The sequence below is a fragment of the Crocodylus siamensis genome, chromosome 8, assembly GCF_052110815.1.
Source record: "Crocodylus siamensis isolate JL-2025a chromosome 8, ASM5211081v1, whole genome shotgun sequence".
NCBI classification, from domain to species: Eukaryota; Metazoa; Chordata; order Crocodylia; family Crocodylidae; genus Crocodylus; species Crocodylus siamensis.
Window position 1 is genome coordinate 40,475,473 of NC_143402.1, and position 22,826 is coordinate 40,498,298.

Here is a 22,826-nt window from a genome sequence, read left to right on the forward strand (position 1 = left end):
ATTCAGTATTAGCTTGCTGCCCAGGAAAAGAGGAAGCTGAGAGACAGCCTGACACTAAATACCAGACACTAGTGTGGGCCTTGTCAGCCAACATTTTTCATGTTGAATAGTGAGTGAGACTGGAGTTTCCCCACAAGCTTCAGGGTGAAGCAGCATACTTTCCTCTGTAGTGACTAATCAGCTGATTTTGACAGCAACATAACTTACCTCACCTCCCAGGCCCATCATTGTCATTATAATCTCCCCCTGAATAAAGTTGCACAAGGCAGGGTCTCAACTGCAGGTAATAAAGGCTGTACTAGAGCAAGGGACTGGATCATGAGACAGATATAAATGTGAAATGAGTGACTTCCTTAGTTCTCTAACCCAAGGGAAAAAAATTCTTAAGAAAGGTGAGCGTTCACTCCTCCCTTCCCACAAAGGAGAGTTTCATTTCTCCCTTGATCACACATTGCTAATTGCATTCAGCACCAGAGTCACATGATATAACACATTTGTTCTGTGTGCGCAAAAATTATATGTAACTACAGCACACAAGGGGGAAAGAATTTATGATTCTTTAACTGTCTTTCTAATTTTAAATTCATTTTGTCAAATCACATAGCAAAAAATACCTCCCTCTCTTCAATACCTCATATTTCTTCTTCACAGTTCATTATACATGCTCCCTTAATCAAATATGCTCCACCTTGGAAGTAATTATCATATACTCCCTAAGGGCTGGGATTGTTGAATATATTAAGGGCCTTTGCTGTGGTGTGAAAGAAAATGAGATGGAATGAGAGAAAAAAACCACAGATGAAATTAGTACTTCTGACTGGAGTGACATGAAGTTAACATTTAACCCTGAGGCAAGTGATCCTTCCAAAGCAGTGCAGAATTCTCTGAGGGGGCTGTCCCCAACATGAAATATGGAGATTTAATTCTCTTCTGACTCCTTTAATTACTGGTGCAGAACCACGTGACTGAGAAGCCATTGGTGGCATAGTAGAAGAGACATCCATGGCTGAAGGAACACGGAGAATGAAAACCTTTCGGCTTCCGAGGTGTGGAGGAAAGTTGCTACACAGTATTGAACCGTCCCAGCCCTACTTGCAAAGAATGGATTTTTTTCTTGTCTTCACAGTGTGGTGTCTCGCTAAATCAGGATGAGTATTCATTAGCATGAGGAATCTCAGGACCAAATGAAACTCTAAGGCCCTAAATGCACAGGAGGGCTTCAGTGCTTGCTAATGATCCCTGCATCTTAGTATGGCTTTCAAACAACACAACCAAATACTCTTTCTTCCCCTAGATTGCCAGCTGCAAGAAATGTTTTTGAGACATCTAACCATTAATTATGCTCCACAGTTCTGCTTTAATTAGAAGACAAACTGTTGTGGGAATACAAACCCAGATTCAGTCCTTGGGTCCTTTCATTAATAATTTTCCTTACACATGTCAAAAATATTTGTCAGTTCACTCATTTTCTTCCTCTCTTTGATTTTTAATTTGGAATTGTACTGATAGAATGTTTCCTCTACCTTTTAGCACATTTACCAACTACACTGGGCCAGATTCTATTGCCCTTTCTCATGCTGTGCATCTTACCTAATGAATAGTCACAGTGGAGAAAATGACTACAAAAAAAGTCAATGGGTGAAAAGAGAGTAGAACCAGACATTAGAAAGTTTTGGTTCTTTTGGTGTTATCTCCCAGATTTCTTTCCTTTTGTCCCAGAGGGACATAGACAAAGGGCCTGGAGACCCCTCACACAGCGGGTCCCGGGACAGGGCTGACCCACCACAACAAGAAAGAAAAAAGCCCTGAAGACAGGGCAAGCTTACCTTTTTTACAGACAAAGAAGCCAATGAACCACACCAGGACAGAATGCCTGTTTGGTTTATCAGCCACTTCTATTTTTGGTTGGGAGCAGTGCAGGTAGATGACATAATCAAAAAACACTGCCCGGCTGAAATAAAAGCTGGTGGTGGGGAAATGGATGGGGGAGCACTGCTGGAGGCAGATGGCAAGACTGCTCCCTGAGCCAAACACAGGTTGCACCAGCAACCAGAAAAGAGACTGGACGACCCATCAGAGGGGTCCAGGGCCAGTTAAAGGAACCACTACATCGGCCAACAGCAAAGCCAGATGAGGGAGGGATATAGGAGCCCCAGACGCCAGAGTCATGAGTGGGATGGGCTGAGGACCCATTCCTCATTTTTTTTACTTTGTATATTAATTTGTCCTGTTATCCCGGGGTCCTAAGACAGGGAGAGGGACCATGAGTGACCCTCATGGACCAGAAGGAGCCAGGAGAGCACAGCAGGCAGCAGTGCAGGAGAAGAGACCTGGCGTATTACCAGGGGCAGCCCAATGTCCCAAAATCATCCCATGCAGGGGAAGACTGATGGGAGACAAGTACATGAAGAGAGTGTAGGTGACAACATCAGGGGGTGAGCTGACTGTCCATTATCCGGCCGTCCTATAGGCTGGCACATGGCTGGGGTGTAGGGGGAGTGGAGCCCCAAGAGTACCCACTAGGGATAGTACCTGACCCGCAAGGGACCACAAGAAGGAGCCCCACCACTGAAAGGAAAAACCAAATCATGGCAGGTGAATATTGAGGTCTCCCTTGGGATGAACGCCACCCAGCGTCAAGGCCACAGGACAACCTTCCCGTCTGACACTGGGTGCATGCTCCAAGGCAGCAAGGGAATTACTACATAAGGCCAGGCAAGTACACCTGTGTTAGGACTCGCTGTATACACAACCTATAATATTGCTTTTCTGGCCAGCCTAATAAAAAGGATTGAAATACCAGGTGCATGTTTCATTTAAATGAGCATAATGGTCAGATATTTGAAACAGAAAATGATGAACATATGCAGCAGTATTAGATTCCTTTCAGTCTTCCTTGGTGCACACACTTTATTAGCATGGAAGACCAGTTGCAAAATGCATTTTCCAAGGACCATCACCATACAGCTGGCATGGTTACCAAAAATTCAGTAGCAGGATTAGTGCTCCCAAAATAGACATGGATTTGAACCACAAGACAGGCTGTTTTAAGGATCTAGCTAGAGACAAAATGGCATTTGAGACTTGCCTTTTTGCTGCTGATGTTGATGATATAAAATCATAGGTGGCCTGTTTTGGAAGTAACGAAGAGTAGCATGCCCCAGCAATTACAGCTAGTATAGAGCATTATAAAATATGCTTTTAAAATGTGCTGGCTTTTCCTGGACTTCCTTTTAGTGGATAAATGTGTGTGTTCTTCTCTTCTTCTCCACTTACTTGAAAATTACAACTGGCAGCAGTGATCAACAGAACTAGGGTGAATTCCTGACTCTTGGCAATGGCAAACTTCCCATAAATTTTAATAGTTCTCAGATTTTACCCTTAATAAGCAAAGAATAAAGGAGAAACTTATTCACAGATTATTGTATCTGGAACCTAAATGTTGATATCAGGGAGATTCTGAAAGAGTAAAACCAAACTGAGAAGTAGGCTTGACTCCAGAATGGTACAGTATTCTTTGAATTTCTGTTGTCATTCCTCTCTACACTAAGGGCCCACATAAAAGACAGAAAGTAATTTCTGGATGCTTGTTGGATGAGGTGGAGTGATCTGAGAGTCCTGGTCCTGCACACACACTACAGAGGACTAGAGGATAATACTGGGGGACAATAATAAACTTTACACAGCCCCTGAAGGGAAGCAGATAACAACCCATGCTATGGTTACATGCCCCTCTCACACAACCACTATATATAAAACCTCATCTAGTTGTGTGATTATAGTATACTGACACCTTTTAACTGACAATCTTGACTGCCCTCCTTGGTAAAGATAGTATAACTCCATATGTTCTGGCTTATTGGTAGAGATCTACTAATTTGCAATTTTGTGGATTTCGTGGAAACTGTGAAATCCAGGATTGTCCGTGAAATCAACTTAAAAAACAAAATAAAAAATCCAATGCTGGCTCCACAGTGGGAGCCAGAGGTCCTTGCTCACCACAGCCCAGCCCCACAGCCCACCCAGGTGGGGAAGGCACTGGCTGGCAGGGCAGTATGAAAGGCAGCAGGACAGATGGCAGCTGCCTCCTTGTCTTTCCTCCCACAGCCGGGGCCTCTCCTCCAATTAGCACTGAGGGGCAGGGCCAGTGGAGCATATCGATGAAATATCTGTGAAATTTGCTCTTTATGCCACAACCAACCCATGAAAATTGTTTAGTCTCTCTGCAATTTAAGTAGGTCCCTAGCTATTGGTAGTGTAAGTGGTAAATAGTTATATCTTACCACAGCCTCATGCCTGGACAGAAATAACAGACAATGTGGAAGGATCATTTACCACACTGTATGCTTTCTAGTAGTTCTTATTTAGCCCTAAGAAAATGGGACAGGAAAAAAATGTACAGAGACCCTCAGATGCACTTCGCACCCCACTTCTAAGCCACACCTCCCTGGTGAATTGCTCTTACCATGTCTGTGTCTGAGACAGGGCCGAAACTCGTCACGTAAATGTCTGTCTTGACTTCAGTTACACTGTCTGGGACAAACAAGAGAGAAAGCAATTAAAGAACTATATTAATTTGCACCGGAAAGGTTTTAGCGTTTTGTTTTGTTTTGTTTCTCCATACCAGATGCCTCCCTGGTATAGTGCTGAATGAGCCACTATGGTGGTCACTACTATATCCAGAAAAATGGCCAATGTTATAATTCATAATTGGGCAAAATCATCTCTGGTGGAACTCCACTGATGTGTGTGGAGTTACACTGGGGAGGGATATGCCCTAGTACTTTCACACACAGCATATTTATATAATGCAGAGTCACATAATGCATAAGATAATATGGTTCCACACATCTTAAATATAGAGGTAAACCTTGATGTTGTGCAATTCTTTATAATGCCATATCCCTTTGTGTCTTTCTGTCTGATAAGTAAGAAATTGAATGTCCCTCCCCCCTTTTAGGAAACCCTGATTTTGTTAAAGTTTTGAGCTTTTCCATACATACAAGAGTTAATATTCTGAGATCATTGTGCTCTCATATTTGCTCATTTCCTGTGTACTTCTTTCATGAGGAGAAGAAGCAAAGCTAGTTTTGACCTACCTACCCCAATCACTCACATGCTGGACTGCACTACCCTTACTGATGCTGAGTAACACCTTATTCCATGAATAGCCCCATCAAAATCATTGGGAGACCTCAATTCAGGAAAGCACTTACATACATGCTTAAATTTAAACATGTATTTCAGTCCTCTTGATGACAATGGGACTTAAGCAAATACTTCAAGTTAAGCATGTGCTTATTACGTACTGAATTTGTAGCCACAGTTAGCTGCTATTCAAAGTGAATAATTACAATAATAATGTCACCTCACTCATATGGAACTTTACACTGGTAGGTTTTGAAGTGTTTATAAAGGAAGTCAGTATTGTTATCCCTGTTTATCTACAGAGAAATCAAGGCACAGGAAAGAAGTGAAAAAAACGTGCTCAAGATCACCCAGAAGGGCAGGCTCCAGGTCTCCCTAGTCCCATGAACAGATGCGGATCAATTCAGGATTAGACTATATCCTCTTATTGCTTCTGAATGACACTAGTCATTCAAACTGGTACTCATGAAAGAGCCCACTTCAAGCCATCAGCTGGCGTATGTCTTCCTCTGAAGTACCTTGCATTGGCTGCTGTTGCAGACACAAGATGGACCGGGTAGAATACCGGTTGATTCAATTATGGAATTCCTGTCTTTTCAGAGGGATATTTTTCAATGTTTAATTTATTCTGCAATATTATGAGGCTTAGTTTTGTGGTTCAAAGTTTTGCAGCCAAAAATAAGATAATACATTTTGGCAGGTTTTCTCCTTAATGACTAAAATATGTATACATGTCTTTAGTTATTATGGTTGGTGAACTTTTGATGCAGCCTGAGGGTGATATTACTGTGCTATATATAATTCTTGGTCTTGTCTTGATACAATAAAAGAAGGTTAAAGAGAAATATATATGCAACACACTTTCAGAAATACACAGTAGTCAATCAGGCTACATTCTAAATAAAGTAGGTTTCTTTTGTAACACTTAAGGTTTCTCTCTATTTTCTCCCACAAGAACTAGAATGAAACGCACAGCTGAGAAGAAAGGTCTATTAGAGTAAGGTTATTTTCTTTAATGTACTGTACATAATTTTTCCTTCCTTTCTCTCTTCCCTTTGGTTTTCAGGTGTTTTGACATTAATACTTTACAGCAGTAGTTATCAAGCTAGGATCTATGATCACCCATGGTCAACAATGCCTGGCCTTACAAGTTGAAGAATGAAATATTTTGGAAATCAGTGATAGGCTGAGATGTCTGGAAGAAAAGTGGACCCGTGGGATGCCTGAACAGAAGGGGGATCTGTGGGAGATCTGGAGGGAAGGCAGGTCTGTGGGGCATTTGGATGCAAGCTGGGTCTCAAAAGATCTGTATTTTAGAAAGTAACCTGTAGACATAAAGCACTGGGGAACTGATACAGATATTGCCAAAGAGATGTTAACAGGCTTGTGCTAGAGATGGCTCTGGGATATGCTTTAATGTGATCTTGCTGTCATTATTTGTAAGCTGATGTTAGCTATAATCCCAAGGAAGGTGAAAACATGCAAAAGTAATTTAAAAAATAGCTTTTTTTGGGTAGTTCCTGCTTAATAAATTCAATGATAAAAGCACAGATGGGATAGCTGCTATGGTCTTCATAGGGAGCGTAACAATGAAGACTTTGTAACAGGAAGAGCTGAAGGATGATTTCTGGAAGTTGTGCCAAAAAAAGCCCTTTTTGGATTTAACCGGATCTACCTGGCCTGTTTAAACTGTTCAGTCACTCAGTTCCCTTTTCTTTTGCTGATTACTAGCCAGTTTCCCTGAAACCAATGTATTTATGACTATCAGCTCTCAGAAAGTTGAGCAAAGAGTTTCCCTGAATTAAAATTCTGCTTGGCATTGGCATGTGCAAGTCCTTTAAGAGCTGCAGTCCTTGAATACAACTTTAAATAGTCACAGACTAGCCAAGATAGTATGGGGAGGAAGAACAAAAAAAGATTTTATCTGCTCTTTTGCCAAATCACTTGCACAGTGCAGTAGAAAGTGAAGAAAAAGATTTATTGTTGGGTGAACTAGCTCATGAGCCAGGAGAATATTTCCAAAGCAGAAAGTGCCATGTATTCTTTGAGCCATCCTCACAACCCTTTGGGAGTCACCAGCAGAAACTAACCTACCAACACAACTCCTCTGTTACACTGCCTTGTGATGGGATATAGAAGAGAGCTCTCAAACCTGGAATGCTTTTGGGTAGGAGTGAGGAGTGGAGGCACAGGGATGGGGCTGCTGCTGCATCTCTAACAATGTGTTAAAGGACACTCTAACATAGGGCAAAACATGCCCATTTAGATGATGAACTAAGGCAGAGTCTATAGGATCCAAGCGTATGTGACTATTTGACAGTATAAGCTCTTGAGACCAATGAGCATTACCTGTTCTGTTATATACCTGTTCCTTCCCATCTTTTTGCATGAATGATGCTTCTTAAAATGCTGTAGAGACAGCTGCAGTCACAGGATGGCAATGTATGGGACACTCAATAAGTGCATCATATTAATAGCTGCACACCCCAGGTTATCTTCAGGGCAAGAGCCAGAGTGATCCATACCAATGTCCAGCAATCACCATCAAAGTAATATAAACCCCATTAGTATATTTCATAGATTTCATAGACATTAGGGCTGGAAGGGACCTTGGAAGATCATCGAGTCCAGCCCCGAACCAAAGGGCAGGATGTCAGCTGGGGTCATAGGATCCCAGCAAGATAAGCATCCAATTTGCTCCATCTCCCCTACACCCCAGCCATGCACCAGCCCTCAGGACAGCCAGATGATGGATCTCCAGCTTGCCCTCTGATGTTTCTGCTTGTCCTCTCTTCCCCGGGATGATCACAGGATGTTGAATCATCCCTGACAAAGTGCTAGGTCTTCCCTTGCTGTGTAGCTGTCCACTGCACTGTCCTGGCTCTTCCTGATCTGTGGAGGTCACTCGTGACCCCTCTCCCTGCCTTGGGGCCTTAAGATAACTCAAAATAAATTAAAACATAAAAGGAAACATTGGGGAATGGGGCCTCAGCCCGCCCCACTCATGGGTCCGGTGTATGCGGCTCCAGGGTCCCTCGACGCCATCCTCCCTGGCCTGGTTGCCCTGCCAGGCCAGTGTGGTGCCTCCTTCAGCTGGCCCTGGACCTCTCTATTGGGTCCTTGCCTGGATTCCCTCTGCATTGCTGATACAGCGTGTGTGTGGCTTGGGGAGCAGCCCTGCCATCTGGCTCTGGTGGTGCTCCACCAGCCATTTCCCCATGACTGGCTTTTAAATCAGCTGGGTGGTGGTTTTGGATGATGTCATCAGCCCATGCCTCCCCCAGCCAGCAATAAAAGCGGCTGACGAACTGCACGGGTGGTTTGTCCTGGCATGGCTCGTCCAGCTCCACTTCTCCTGAAAAAGGTAAGTTTGTCCTGTCCTCAGGGCTTTTCTCTTTCTTTTCAGGGCAGGTGGGCCCTGCCTCAGGTCCTGCCACAGGAGGTGGCTTTGGGCCCTCTGCTTGCATCCCCCTGAGACAGGCCCAAAGATCCCAATGTCTCATGTCTTATCACCCACACACAACTCTCTGGTGGCATTGTCTCTCCTGATGCAAAAATACCAACTTAAGCTATGCATCTTCTACATGTAGGCTAACATGCCCCATTAGTAAATGGGTAAATCTTGCCCATTTACCCAGAGAATATAGCTCTAAGAACCTCCTCCCACTCTGCCCCATATGTCTTCACTCCCTTCAGTCTACATATGGGTACAAATTCCATTTAACTTGAGGTTGACTCTCATTTGTCATTAACACCTCTGTAATCAGTGGGGTCTCTTACTTCTGTATCAGCACAACCAGGACTGTGGGTGGGGATATGGAGACAAGAATGAGGGGACTCCCATAATAATGGATTGACAAGTCTTACTCTCATTCCCTACATAGCCTGCTTTCCTGCAAGCTCACTTTGTGGAATAGCCCCATAGAGACGTTCCATGGAGTTGGGCTTGCAGCCATTCAGGATGGCTTTCATAGTACCAGTCCTCATGTGCTCCCAAGTGCAGATGGACTTCTCCAGTTCAAACCTGTCTGGGAGACATCCCAGGCCACATAGCAAAGAAAGGGCTTGATCTGACCTTTACATGAATTCAAAAGAATTCTAGAACAAAATAGCTGCTGCACAACTACAAACTGCAACAAATCTGTGGAAGGTGGGAATAACTAAAGTACAAGCGGATCAGAGCAAGCTACAGTCTCTGGGATCAACCCCAGTTATGGTCCAATGGCCCAATGCCTTATGTCCAGTACTGTATACATCCATTGGATCTGTGATCAGGATGTATGCTCTCTCTAGTGGAATTCAACAAATATCTCAGTAAAAAAAATAATCAGGCAAAAAGTACACCTATTTTTACAATAAGACTTTTTAGTTAGAGTCTAAGATGCACACCAAGCAGACTCTTGACTTCTCTCCTTCCTAATCTGAAGACTCAATAACATGCATATTGGAATCTTCCTATCTCTTCCACTCTTGAACAAAGATTGAGTAGCCATGTACTGCATCACAGAGGCACAGCACCTGTGACCCCTGCAGCACTTCAATTATGCCAGTAAATGGAGCCTGGGAGCCTTCCATAACCAGCAAACCTTCATCTTCTCTCATTTGTCACTGCACAAAACCTGAGACCCCACAACACCAGCACACAACAGCATTCATGATCCTCCTTATGGGGAAAACTGAAACACAGAAAGACAAAGTGACCTTATCACACAGTGCCACACACAAAATGGCAAAGCTGGGAGTAAAACCCCAAGTCTCTAATAGAGCCAGCACTTAGAAAAATGGCACCCTGGGCAAACTTATATTTCAATGTATGCCCTCTTCCCCATGTCAGTGGTGCAGCTGCAGGCAAAGGTAGGCAGGCAGGGGAGAAGGGTTCAGTCCTGTGGGGAGGCAGAGCTGCCTGGCTCCTCCTGAGCAGTGGCTGGAAGTAGGGAAGCAAGCTGGGCTCACCTGGGCACTGCTCATCCTGCCTCTGGAGGGATGTGACAAGCCAGGGCAGGGGGAGAGCATTTGTGTGTGTATATGGGAGTGGGGGGAGAGTGCATGTGTGGTGGGGGGGACAGTTTGAACAAACTGTTCAAAGCAAAACTATTATCACTTGCTGGCAGTGGCAACATGCTGTCAACCCGTGCACAGTTTGGGGGGCCAGCACCCCATGGGAAGAGTCCAGCACAGCCCCGCAGCCCTCGTGGGGGGCGTGGGCCCCCAGATCTGCATGCAGGATAACAGCATGCTGCTGCTGCTGGCGAGTGATAATAGTTTTGCTTTCATAGATTTCATAGACATTAGGGCTTGAAGGGACCTCGGAAGATCATCGAGTCCAGCCCCCTGCCCAAAGGGCAGGAAGTCAGCTGGGGTCATAGGATCCCAGCAAGATAAGCATCCAATTTACTCTTGAAGGTATTCAATGTAGGTGCTTGAACCACCTCTGATGGCAGGCTGTTCCAGACCTTGGGGGCTCGGACAGTAAAGAAATTCTTCCTTATGTCCAGCCTGAAACGGTCTTGCAGGAGTTTATGACTATTCAACCTTGTCATTCCTTGGGGCGCTCTGGTGAACAAACATTCCCCCAGGTACTGGTGAACACCCCTGATAAACTTACAGGTGGCCATCAGATCACCCCTGAGCCTGCGCTTTTCCAGGCTAAAGAGCCCCATGACTCTCAGCCTGTCGTTGTAAGGTCTGTTTTCCTGACCTCTGATCATGCACATGGCTCTTCTCTGGACTCTCTCAAGCTCCTCCACACCCTTTTTGAATTGTGGAGCCCAAGACTGGATGCAGTACTCCAGCTGCAGCCTCACCAAGGCTGAGTACAAGGGGATAATGACATCCTGGGATTTGAACAGTTTGAGGTACAGTTTTCCAGAAATCCCTGCACCTATCTTCTTGAAACAAAGCAGACTTCATGCCCTCAAAAGAGCTACCATCCTTGCAATTTTCATCTGAATTAAGCAAGAAATGACAAAGTTATAGGCATTTTCATGATTCCCCATTATAGCCTCTGGGTGAAACACTGAAACAGTGAAACAGCTTTGATGAAATGAAACAGTGAATGAAACACTGTCCCTTCGAAATGGCTAAATGGAATTTGAAATGAAACACTGCTGTTTCGCACAGCCCTAATGTGTGTGTGTGGGAGGGGAGTGGTGGGGGGGCACGCATGTGTGTGTTGGACATGTGTTTGTATGTGTGTGGGGGAAAGCATGCACATGTGGGGGGAAGAGCACGCATGCATGGGGGGACGTGTGTGTGTGAGAGAGCATGTGTGTGTGTGGGAAAGATTGTGTGTGTGTGGGGAGAGCATGTGTGTGGATCTGGGTGTGTGGTGGGGAGCATGTGAGCATGTGAGTGTGGGGGGAGAGCGTGTGAGAGAGTGTGTGGGAGACAGCATGTGTAGGGGGAAAGTATGTGAGCGTGTGGGGGAGATCATGCACGTGTCGGGGGGAGAGCGCATATGTGTGTATATGTGTGTGGGAGAGAGTGTGTGCATGTGTGTAGGGGGAGAGCATGTGTAAGTGTGCATAAGCATGTGTAAGCACGTGTAAGCGCATGAGACAGCATGTGATCACGGTGATCACCCTGATCACAGTGCCCTGGGCTATTGCCCACTCCTAAGCCTGGCTCTGGTCTCTAACATTAATTTCCCTCACAACAGGTTGGGTCTGTAGCTCTGTGGATCACGTTACCGTCACAGCTGACCTCATCACAGACTGGAAAAACTTTCCTCAACACCTTTGTGAGCTAAGGGCATTTTGTTGTCTTCATTTTACAGATAAGGAATTGAGGCACAGAGTGAGAAAAGGCCAGAATCAATTAAGAACTTAGGGACTGCAATATTTTTTTAGGTTAGTGAAGAAGGATTCAGATCCCTGTGTTAGGCTGCAATGATCCCTGTGCAGTCCACTAGGAGTCAACACCTCAGAACAGAATCCAAAGCAGCTGAGCAGGGAGCTGCCTCAATGCAGCCAGGAGAAAATGCCAGGTATGACACAGGAGAAAATGCATAAACCATCTTTGGAAGAGGCATGGGAACCCAGAACTCCATCCTGAATGGTAAGTTCCCTAACTAGGCAGGAATCATTGAAGTCACTCTTAGGCCAAGTGAATTAATGTATTCTTTACTGCTCAGTGGCACCACTTCCAAGAGGAATGGAGATTAGCCTACCAAGAACAACATATAGTTTAGTGGTTAGTACACATTCCTGGAAAAAGTGGGTTTGATTCCCTTCAAGAAGGGGAAGAAATTGAACATTGTTCCCCCCCACCCACTAGGTGATTCCACTAGCATATTGTCTGAAAGGTAAGGCTGTGTCTCCTCCAGGTCTGTTTTAGAAGAGAGCAATGGCTTCCATCATGCTTTCTGAGCCATGTGGATCTGTTGGGGTGTGTTAAATGCAGGCTGAAAATACCTACCAGACTGAGTCCCTTTGAGGAGACAGGCAGAGGAATGCTTAGCTTTTGGGGCCCAGTTTTGCTGAGGTATGAGACAGGTGCCAAGCTGCTCAGCCCAGCCAAGACCAGGGTTTCCTGACTATGCCCAAAGGCAGACCCATAAGTGGCTGGAGCACTTTAAAGTTAGCCAGTGAGAGTCACCAGCTGAACAAGGGGCCCCGGGATCACTGCTCTAGACAGACTTAGGCACATAAATTACTTGCCAAAGTCACACTGGAAATGTTTATCAGAGTAGTATGGCTGCTTCCTGGGTAAGGCCTGTCACAAGCTTGTCCCCCAGTCCTACTAGATTTGTGGTTAACCCCCCACCCCCCGGAGGGATCCCACAAGCAGAAGCAATGCCCTGCAGGCACAGAAGCCCCGCTCCCCACCAGAGTGTAACCAGGGCAGAGCAACTGCAGAAGCTGCCCAAGCATTGGCTTATGGGTAGGTGGGAGCAAACAAAAAGAAAGCTGCTGCTGCCACCACACAATTGCTGTGACTGTGAGGCAAGAACCAGAGGTTACCACTATCCTTATATGTGGCAGCTGCCCTGGGCACCTAGCCATGTCATTACCCCTTTGGGGCCCCCTGGACTAATGCAGAAAAGGTATTCATTAGCTTGTCCCTCTGTGCCAAGTAATGCTGCTCTGCTTCTGTCTGCAGAGGTCCCCAGCTGGGCAGATCGGCAATAAAAAATGTAAAACAAAGGCCGTAACATACATTCCCTAAGCGTTACCATGGCACTTCCTACACCTGCTTCTCTTTCAAAGCTACCCATTTTCCTCTCCAAGAGATTGCTACGCCAGAACACCTCACTTGCACAGCATTACATGCCCTTATTAATTCTGCACTAAGGACCAGATTCTGATCCTAATGAATCCAGGAAGACTAGGGGCAAGCTTTGACCAAGCAGAACTTAGAAAGCAGCAGCAGCAGCTAGCTGTGGACTGTCAATCCCATAGTGGCTGGGGCATGCCTGACATAAAGGGCTGGAGTCCCTTTCTTCCCCCCTGCTTATGTTGCTGAGTGGCACCTAGGTTAGGAATGATGCAGTGCCTGCATCCCTTCCTCACAGGTCAACTTCCCCCCATGTTCCTTTATGTGGCAGAGAGATAGACAACCGCCCCCTCACCTCCCCCTCATTCTTAAAATCTCCCTTTTAAGTGCTCACGACTCCCTGGGCAAGTGAGGGGGTGGATATTATTTACAAAATGACTGAGTGCTATTTTTATTTGCTTCCTGGAAGCACTAGTGGTAGCTGCAGAGATGGAATACAAATTACCTTGTCTCAGTGTCTATCCCCTCACCCTAGTTGTCTACCATAGGGCTGCCTCCGCAAATGATTAGAGGAAAGTGGGTGGGAATGAGAAGGCTCTTATTAACAATTCTGCTATAATCACCATGTGTTGTTTATTTAACGATCTCAGTCGTAATATAATCTGCTCATCTGCTTTTGTGCCAGAGCTGGAGATGCATGGAAGAGATGCTGTGATGTACTGTATCGGGAATAATGCAGTCATGTTTCACTGCTGGCAGGGGGTGTTTGTAAGGGGGGTTCCCAGAGGCTGCACTGTGATATAGCAAAAATGAAGCAGTCATACCTAAGATCTGGGAGTTCCCAGGTGATATGCAGTGGAAAAATGGGGTGATGCAGTTGTGGCTTAGTGCAGAAGAATCCTGGCATCTGTGTTGATCTAGAAGAGGTTAAACAGTCTTGCCAAAGTAATGGGACAGTTCATGATGCCGGGCTGATATAGAGCAGAGCACTTGGGTTTCAGTGGGTATATCTATATGTTCTATTAATGCACTTTAGGCAGTGCACATTAAATCTAGTACCTCTGGGTGTCAGCAAATGTGCCAGGAGGCTGCTCCAGTGCGCTGTACTTACAGCACGTCAGAGCAGACTCAATTAACTAAGTCTGCTGGAGTGTGCTAATTAGCACACTCTAGCCAGTCACTGTTACTTGTGTATCAGTGTCCTCGCACTTCAAAATGGTGGCAGGGACGAGCTTTAGTTAAAGCAACCCCGCTGCCATTTTGAAGCACAGTGACACTAATACATGAGATGCTGTGCGTGCTTTAATTAGAGCAGCTTTCTGAGCCACTCTAATTAAAACGACCTCCCTACCCTCAGAGCATGTTTAAAAATATCCTCTATTGTGAGGTCCTAGAAAAATGTGCATTAGTCTATTTTAATGCACATTAGCTAAAGAGCATGGGGCATTTATACACATACATTTTTGTGCAGAGATGCACCGGAGATCCAGCGGGTCAGAGTAGACTTGATTTTTTGAGTCTGCAAACTGACACACACTGCACTGCGCTACATGCAGTTGTATAAGTGGCGAAATGCTCTTCAGAGCACAGAACATAGCAGCGGTGAACTTTTGAACTAAAGCACCTCTGATGTGTTTTAGTTCAAAAGTGTGCTGCCACCAGTTTCTCAGCACTAACACACATTTTGCCACTTATACAACTGTACACACTGCAGCGCTGTACACTTTTCAAAGCACCCGCCGCTGTGGTGTGTGCAAGTGTACAAATGCCCATGGTATTTTGTGATGTTTTAATGCGCATTAAAATAGGTATTAAAGCATACTTGTAGATGTGCCCAGTGTGGAGGATTCCTGGGTGCTGTGCTTTGTTACAGTAAAGAATAAGCAGCCAGGTCTTAATGCCACAAATTCTCAGAGTCTGCTGTTATATGCATGAGGTTACAGTATCAGACCTAAGGGTTGAGAGACAGAATGGCTTTGCAGTTAAGTACCAGGCTGGGACTGTCTTCAACATAACCCATAATTGCACTATTATTGTGACCTTGGACAAGTCACTTATCTTCCCACACCTCAGTCATGGACTGAGATAGTACTCTCGCTCAATCTCAAAGGGGTTTAGTGTGTCTACCTGCATTAATGTTTCTAAGCCAGGCAGGTGCAGCACTGATAGGACACACAACTTTCTATAGAGGCAAATGCAGTTCTCTCTTGGTCTTTGAAGAACCCTTTTGTAAACTGCCAAATGAGATGCAATACTTTTCCTGTGCTGGGCAGGAAATTAAGGCGGCAGGTATGTTTCTGTCCTAAGGGTTTCAGATGCTATGCAGTGATTATCAGGGGCCCTTTTCTCCTTGAGGGTTATTTGTGGTTTGCTCTGTGTTTTACAAATAACACAATATCCCTATGATGAGAAACACAATTATAGGAGTTTGTGCTGAAAAGCTAAGGTTCCCACCAACCCCTGAGTCTTTGCTACCCCCAGATAGATGAAATACATAATTAATAGAAGGTGGTAATTTCTACAGCATTCCTCATTTTCTCAGCTTCTTACTTTGGGGATTTAATTTCCTTCAAATTTTAGCCTTTGGAACAAAAGAAAAATAGAAATATCTTCTCCTTCTGCAACCTTTGCTTTCAGCCCCAGGAGAACTGTCTTCAATTAATGTGTCAGACTTAGAACTGGGACTGTGCAACAAAGCATACTTGAAGCACAGGGCAGTGCTCCTCTTTGGGAAGGTGGCAACTGCAGCCCTTCCTGAAGAAGCTCCATCCCGAGGTTCCTGCCTCCTGACTCCAGCACTCTGTTGCCCCTGTATACTCTGCTCTCACCCTTTTGTCTCAACCTTTCCCTTTAACTCCCCAAGCCCATTTTATCATAAGGACATTTTGCCTGTGTTCCAGTACCACACTTTTTAATCTCCAATGAGTTTTTTGCTTTGCAGTACAAGGGTTCTGCCCAGCTTTGGTGTGGTAGTGGACTTTTTCACCTGCTATGAGATCCTAATAGGTCCTTTACGTTATACTATAGCAAAAGAATTTCACACATCATGGAAGAAGGTCTCAGCTCCTCTAGTCTTGATTCTGAAGGTCTTTGCATGCTGCGTAGCAGGGAACCTGAGCTCAAGTGTAAATGGAAGCTAAACATGAAAGTCAGTGAAGTGAACACGTAGGCATGGGTCTTGGTAAATGGTTAAGGACTGGATTAGACATGGGACTTAGAATCAGGAGACCTGCTATATGACCCTGCATAAGTGACTTCCCTTCTGCATGCATCAGTTTCTTCACCTGTAAAATGAGCACTCCATTAAGTTCATTCACCTTTGCTAAACTACTTTGAGATTTATAGTACAAAAGCATTTACTTGTCACCTTAGTCTCAGAAGTATGGGGTAACAAAGATGTGAACAGAGAATAATAGGACAGAGTCTTAAGCATCACTCTAATCAGTGGCTTAGCTGGTACTTCCCTTTTTGGCATTGCTCTATTGTTTCCCATGTGCCCTTCATTTCTGAACCTACTTATTTTGCCTTGCCTTGGGAATTTAAGCACAATGCTCTGCACCTGAGCAAAGCAGAAATCAAACTCTCAGGGCCTTTTTCTCTCTAGTTATTCAAAGAACTAAACCCATTTTCAACAAGAGATTCTTTCTCTCCCTATGCACTACTCCCAGCCTTCTCCCCCGACATCACTCCTAGCCCAGTTACATCTTTCAATCAGAGACCAAGCCAGATGCCAGCTGTGTAGTGGGAATAGCAGTTCACACTCTAATCCAAAAATAGGGAGGCGGGGGAAACAGTTCCTAAAGACACTGTTGTCTCAGGTCAAATGAATCATGTTGCTGGCCAAGATATGCTGGGCCAAATGAATCCCTGGTGCAAATTCCTTGGAGCCACTATAGTCCCCAGAGGGGATCCAGCCTGTTCTCTTTTGTAAGGTTATGGACAAATGAGCACCTTCTGGAGAGTGAAAATGGAGCAGACTAAAGGTTCAGCTACTGCAATCTAGCTTTTACTTTCAACACAGTAAGAACCAGCATGTGGACAGTTACCCTGGAGTAGCTGTTGCTTGGTAAGACCCTGCCCCTTTTCCACTCACTGAAATTTGTGTTTGTTCACACTCTAAATGAGTTTAGAGCTGCATTAACAGGGTAATAAACAAAGTTTACTGTCACTCACAGACTGACTGCATGGTCAGAAACATGCTTGGTACTACTCCTTCCCAACAGCATGGGCCTCCACATGACCAGGACAGAACAGTCCAGGAGATGCCCACAAAAGGTATTCACAGAGCTCTCCATACTTCAGGCAGGGCACTACTAGTAATGTCAATTCTACTGATGCAAACACAGAAACCCAATGTCTAAGCAGTTGTGTCATGCTACCAATCCAGAGGCACGAGGGTACAAGGGCTCTCCTCAGCTTTGGTGTAGCAATAGGTTTCTTCACCCACCCTAGATCCCAATAGGTAGTTACTATCATGCTACTGATCCAGCAGCACAAGTTTGGGTCACTTTCCAGGGTTGTGCCAAAGGCCAGTCCCAGTTAACCCTGTTGCAGGCTCATCTGGGCAGTGCAGGGAGTGGCAGCTCCTGCCACTGCACACACCGCAGGAGGGCATGGGAGGTGTGTGCTGCTAGATCTGCAGGTGGGCAAGGGTGGGCAAGGGCTGGGGCTGGGGCTGTGGTGGGCTGGGCTTGGGGCAGGCAGCAGTGGCACTGGGAGGGGGCTATGGGAGCAGCTGCAGCCTCCCCAAAATTCACTGTAGCCCCCCCCACACCCCTACCCCCCTGTCCCAGTGCCACCTGGCCTAACACGCCTGCTGGGAACAGCCTGGAGCTGCTTTGACCCCAGCCCGCTGTGGCTTGCAGCCCGCTATGCTCTGTGTGCAGATCTGGGGCCATGCACTCCCCATGCCCTCCCAGGGTGCGTACAGCAGCAGGAGCTGCCACCCCCCACATCCCCTGGATGAGCCATTCCCAGATTTGTCCCATGCTGTGCCCCAGCTGAGCAGCATCTGCACGTAGCACTGGCAGCCACCCCCACATAGCTCAGTCCTGCACTCCAGGCCTTTCCCCAGCCCATTCCCTCACCCCACAACAAACTTACCAGTGGGACCTGGCTGCTCTCCATGTGGCAGGGCTGTGCTCCTGGCCCCCTGGATGTTGCACTGTGGCTGCATGCATTCATGGACTCACCCACATATCCCCCATGACCCTTTTAAGTACCCCTACAGGTACATGTACTCCCAGTTGATACCACTGCTCTAGAGAATGATAAACCATATAGAGATGAAGGAAGCACTATAATGGATAAAATAAATAGCTTACATCATGAAAAATGTAGGGTAGTAAAAGTCTTTAGGATATTAGCAAGAAATTTGGATCAGATTTGCTACCAGCTGCCCTGAAAGATTTATCTTTAACCATTTGTCTAAACTAGTTTTGTTTGGATATCCAACAGCTTCTTGAAATAGTATCTGCCTGTTTTGTAACCCATCCTAACTTTGCTTTCTGTGACTTCTGGAGATTTCTGACCACAAATATATCATCTTTAGATAAAAAGGTTGCCTGCTGCTCTCACTGAAAATCAGACCTGTCCATCCAAACTGTGGGAGCCTAGATGCCTTTTGACAGAGGCCAGCTTATCACATTCAAGTACAGAGAGAATTCCCTCAGACTGCCAGAATTATTATTGTACAGCTAGTTAGCTGTAGAAATAGCACTATGAACTGATAGAGATGATTAATCATTTCCTTCTCCCTAGTGTGATGACATGTCAGTATCTACAATTGTGTCCCCTCCAGCCAGACCGCAGGACAGCCACAAAGACTGTAATTCAGATATGTATGTGACACTGCTATCTGCCTTGTTCTTTTTCCAAACTGGCTCAATGTAAAAGGAGCAGGAGTTTAAAAGAATTCCAGGCAGCATCTCGAGAGACCCCTGACAGCGATGTCAGTTACAGCAGATGACAGAATTCAGCATGTTCTACAATTATATGTCTTTAATTTTTCAGCCCAGATGAAGTAAAGCAATACCTGTCAAATCCTGCTGTCAGCCTTCTACAGTGTCCATTTTGCTCACTGTAACATGGTGAAAACTTTAAGACTAAAAAGTCCTTCTCTTACCCTGTGCAGGCTGTGAAATTTACATACATTTAATTACAACTGGTATTTCAGTGCCCTTGACTAAACCAAGTTAATCTGTGAGCCCTCAGCCACACACTGAAAACCTAGACTTTCCAAAGCAGCCCACAGAACTTAGATGTGCAACTTTTATTCAGTAACTACAGTGACCTGGAGCCCTAGGTTCTACATACTGAGCAAAGTCAGGTTAGGTCATGCTTGGATGGGAAACCACTAAGGAAATTCCACCCAAGATGTTGGTCCATGTTGGATTTGGACTGGACTGCAGTCTTTCTCCTCATTCAAATGATGGAAACTCCAGTAGCACAGTGTCTATTAGTATGATACTGGGGTACTGGTTCAACATCAGCTAAGGCAGACTGCCACCTAATTTATGGACTTGTCTGCTTCCTAGGGAAGCCACAATCAAAAGAGTATGCCCAGTATGCCTCAGATATGGGGATAATTCAAATCTTCATGTGAGCTTTAAGACTAAATCCCACTGGTATATTGTGGCAGTAAAACTGAAGTCGAATCACTGAAAGGTTACAGTGTGCACTGTAATTCTGCTCCTCAGTTCCAACCAGGAAGGGCTGAAAGGATTTCAAAAGTGCGGTAATAATGATCATTAACTTAACTGTGGCCAGGGTTTCATCCAGGAAATACATGAAATATTGTGTATGATAAAGATACTATCACTGAGAGTTTAAAATGATGGCAAGAGCTGGATTAAGCCAATGGAACCCATTCCGGAAGCATGCAAAAGGTAAGGCAAGCTGACATCTCCAGCAATAACTAAAAGTTACCATAGACCTCAGTTGACCCAGACACAAAATTCCATTAATGTGACTTAGTTTTCCCTTATTGCTGTACACACCAACCTACCATCTAATTTTATTAATAATAATGAACATAATGTGGTAGCTTCTTAAGGCCACAACCGATTTTGGCCCCTTATGCTAAGTGCTGTTTACAGATATAATAAGTGACAGTTCCTGTGCCAAATGTTAAATCCTAAAAGATAAGCTGTAACTAGAGAATGAGACAAATAAGTATACCCGGGGTTGGGGGTGGGGAGTAGTTGAGACAGGGAAACAAACAAATATAATAGTAGGATGTGCACAATTTACAGGCACATCTCTCATCCTCAGTCACATGCTCAGACAAATACACACCCACAAATACAAGATTTAGACACTAGGCAAGATATTTCTGCTACAGACTGGAAAGGAAGAACAGAAAGGAAAGGGCTTGTTATTATAGCTACTACTTTTAAATACATGGGACACCTTCCAATTACACATTCTCAGGGGGAGAGGTGGAGGGAAATATATGTGTATTTAAAGCCTGTGCATTGTTCTGAGGTTCTTTGGTTATGGGTAAAATAAACTGTGTGTTTGTTATTTATTATGGCACCATTAAGTACTTAAATATAAAAGAATATACTTGGGTTTTTTTCATATTTAATATTAATGTTCTGCCTCTGAATGTTAATGGATGTGAGTTATTTGTGATGATCCTACATGGAATCTCATGTGGCTATGGTGACAACTGGTGGCATTGCTAAAATGGGCCATTGACATGAAAGTTTTATTTTCAAATCTAAATAGACAGGGTCAATTTCTTAACTGGTATAAACTGGTGCAGCTCTGGTGAAGTCAATGGAAGTGCACTGAGCTCCACTGTGCTCACACAGATTTTGCCAGATGAGTGTTTAGGTGGTTGTGCAGGATGGAGTGCTGAGGCATGGGGGAAGCTTCTCCTTTATTCATCGTCTTAGCGTTCAGACTGGCAAGTAGAAAAATATCAGATTGCTGTTATGATGAGATTAGTTACCTGCTAGCAACCCCCCAGTCCCTCAGTGAAGATTGGATGTTTCTTCTGACTTCAAGGCTACCTAGGATCCTGCTTGGTCACTCACTTGAAATATGCATTGTTGTTTATTCAGTAGCATGCCTTCCTGGAATGACATGCACTGATGCATTCATGGATATCAGGGCTGTGAAGCACACATCTATCTATAGAGAAGATACAGCATCAGAACAAACAGAATACTGGGCTGCTATCTTCATAGTGTATCCTATCCAAATACTACCCTCTGGTCACTAAACTGAGAGACAATTATCATACCATACTTACACAAAACCTCTGCATACACAACTGCAGCGTACTTATCAAACAATCCACATCACTCATGCCATCTGTAATGTCGTCCATTTTGAGGAACTTAGGATCAGAACAGACTTCTTAGGTCAAGTCCATTCCTCTGTTGTTGCAAGCCATCATGCCAAGTAACCTTTGTTCACCCAAATAGATGGTGGTACTATGATGGGCATAAACTGGGAGGAGGATGAGGTTCCAGTGACCCAGTGAGGCAGACAGTGACCCATCTAACCCGCTATCTTGTCTCTAATAGAGGTCATAGAGAGATTCTTCAGGGAAGGTACAAAAAACTTTACCAGACATTTACATGATACCTTTCCCTTGTGTTTTACTAACCTTTTTTTCCCCTACCAAATGAATTAAATCCTGAAGTTTGAGGATTCATATCACACATTAAATTGTTTTCATCCTATCTAATGGGTCTTTGGGTGTTCTTATTCCCTAGATATGGCTTACAGAGCAGACCATATAATATTTTCAGTATTAATTTTCCATTTTCTCACCAGTATATTGTAACACTTTTCTGCTTCCTCAGTTTCATTAAAACTGTCTGTTCTTAAGGACACACTGGACTTTTGACCTGAGTGGTCATAGTAAATTAGGAATTCAGCAGCAGTCTGAGAGTAGCACAGGTTATTCCTTCTATTGTGCATTATCTTGAATTTTGTCAGCAATGGTTTTCCTTTGATATTATGTTGCCCATTCATTGAAATGGATTATATCCCTTTGAAGTTCCTTGCAGCTCTATCTTTGACTAACTCAGGTCATTGTATGGAATCTGCAGATTTTGTTATTATATGGCTCACTCTTCAGTAAATATATTGAGCACAGTGGAACTTGCATAGATTCTTGTGGTATCCCACTATTAACCTTTTGTCATTTGCAAGCCAATGTTTTCTTCCTACAGTATATTTTTAGGCATTACAAATTCCAAGTAACATTATATGTTTATCAGCAAGTCTTTAGAAATACAGAATGAATATGTGCATCATCTTTATTCCAATTTGATTTTCCATGTTCACCTAGAAGACCCTAGCAAAAAAACACAGTCAGCTCATCTTTTTCTGTTAAAGAATAACCAGAAAACTACAATTTAAAAGCTATTATAAATGATGAAAAGCTATACCCAAATACACACACACAAACAAGACCATTTTCAGAAGGTTTAATTAAAACTCTG

The 22,826-nt window shown here is 44.4% G+C and overlaps 1 protein-coding gene across 2 annotated transcripts in view; it reads right to left on the bottom strand.

Annotated features, from left to right (window-relative positions):
• The window catches only part of LOC149858313 (gamma-aminobutyric acid receptor subunit alpha-3), a 192,625-nt gene that overhangs the window by 90,224 nt on the left and 79,575 nt on the right, over positions 1-22,826 (bottom strand). For both annotated transcript variants that reach the window (XM_090059539.1, XM_090059540.1), the window contains one exon: positions 4,466-4,533. In XM_090059539.1, the coding sequence (XP_089915665.1) occupies positions 4,466-4,533 (68 nt within the window). The remainder of the gene's footprint in view (positions 1-4,465; positions 4,534-22,826) is intronic.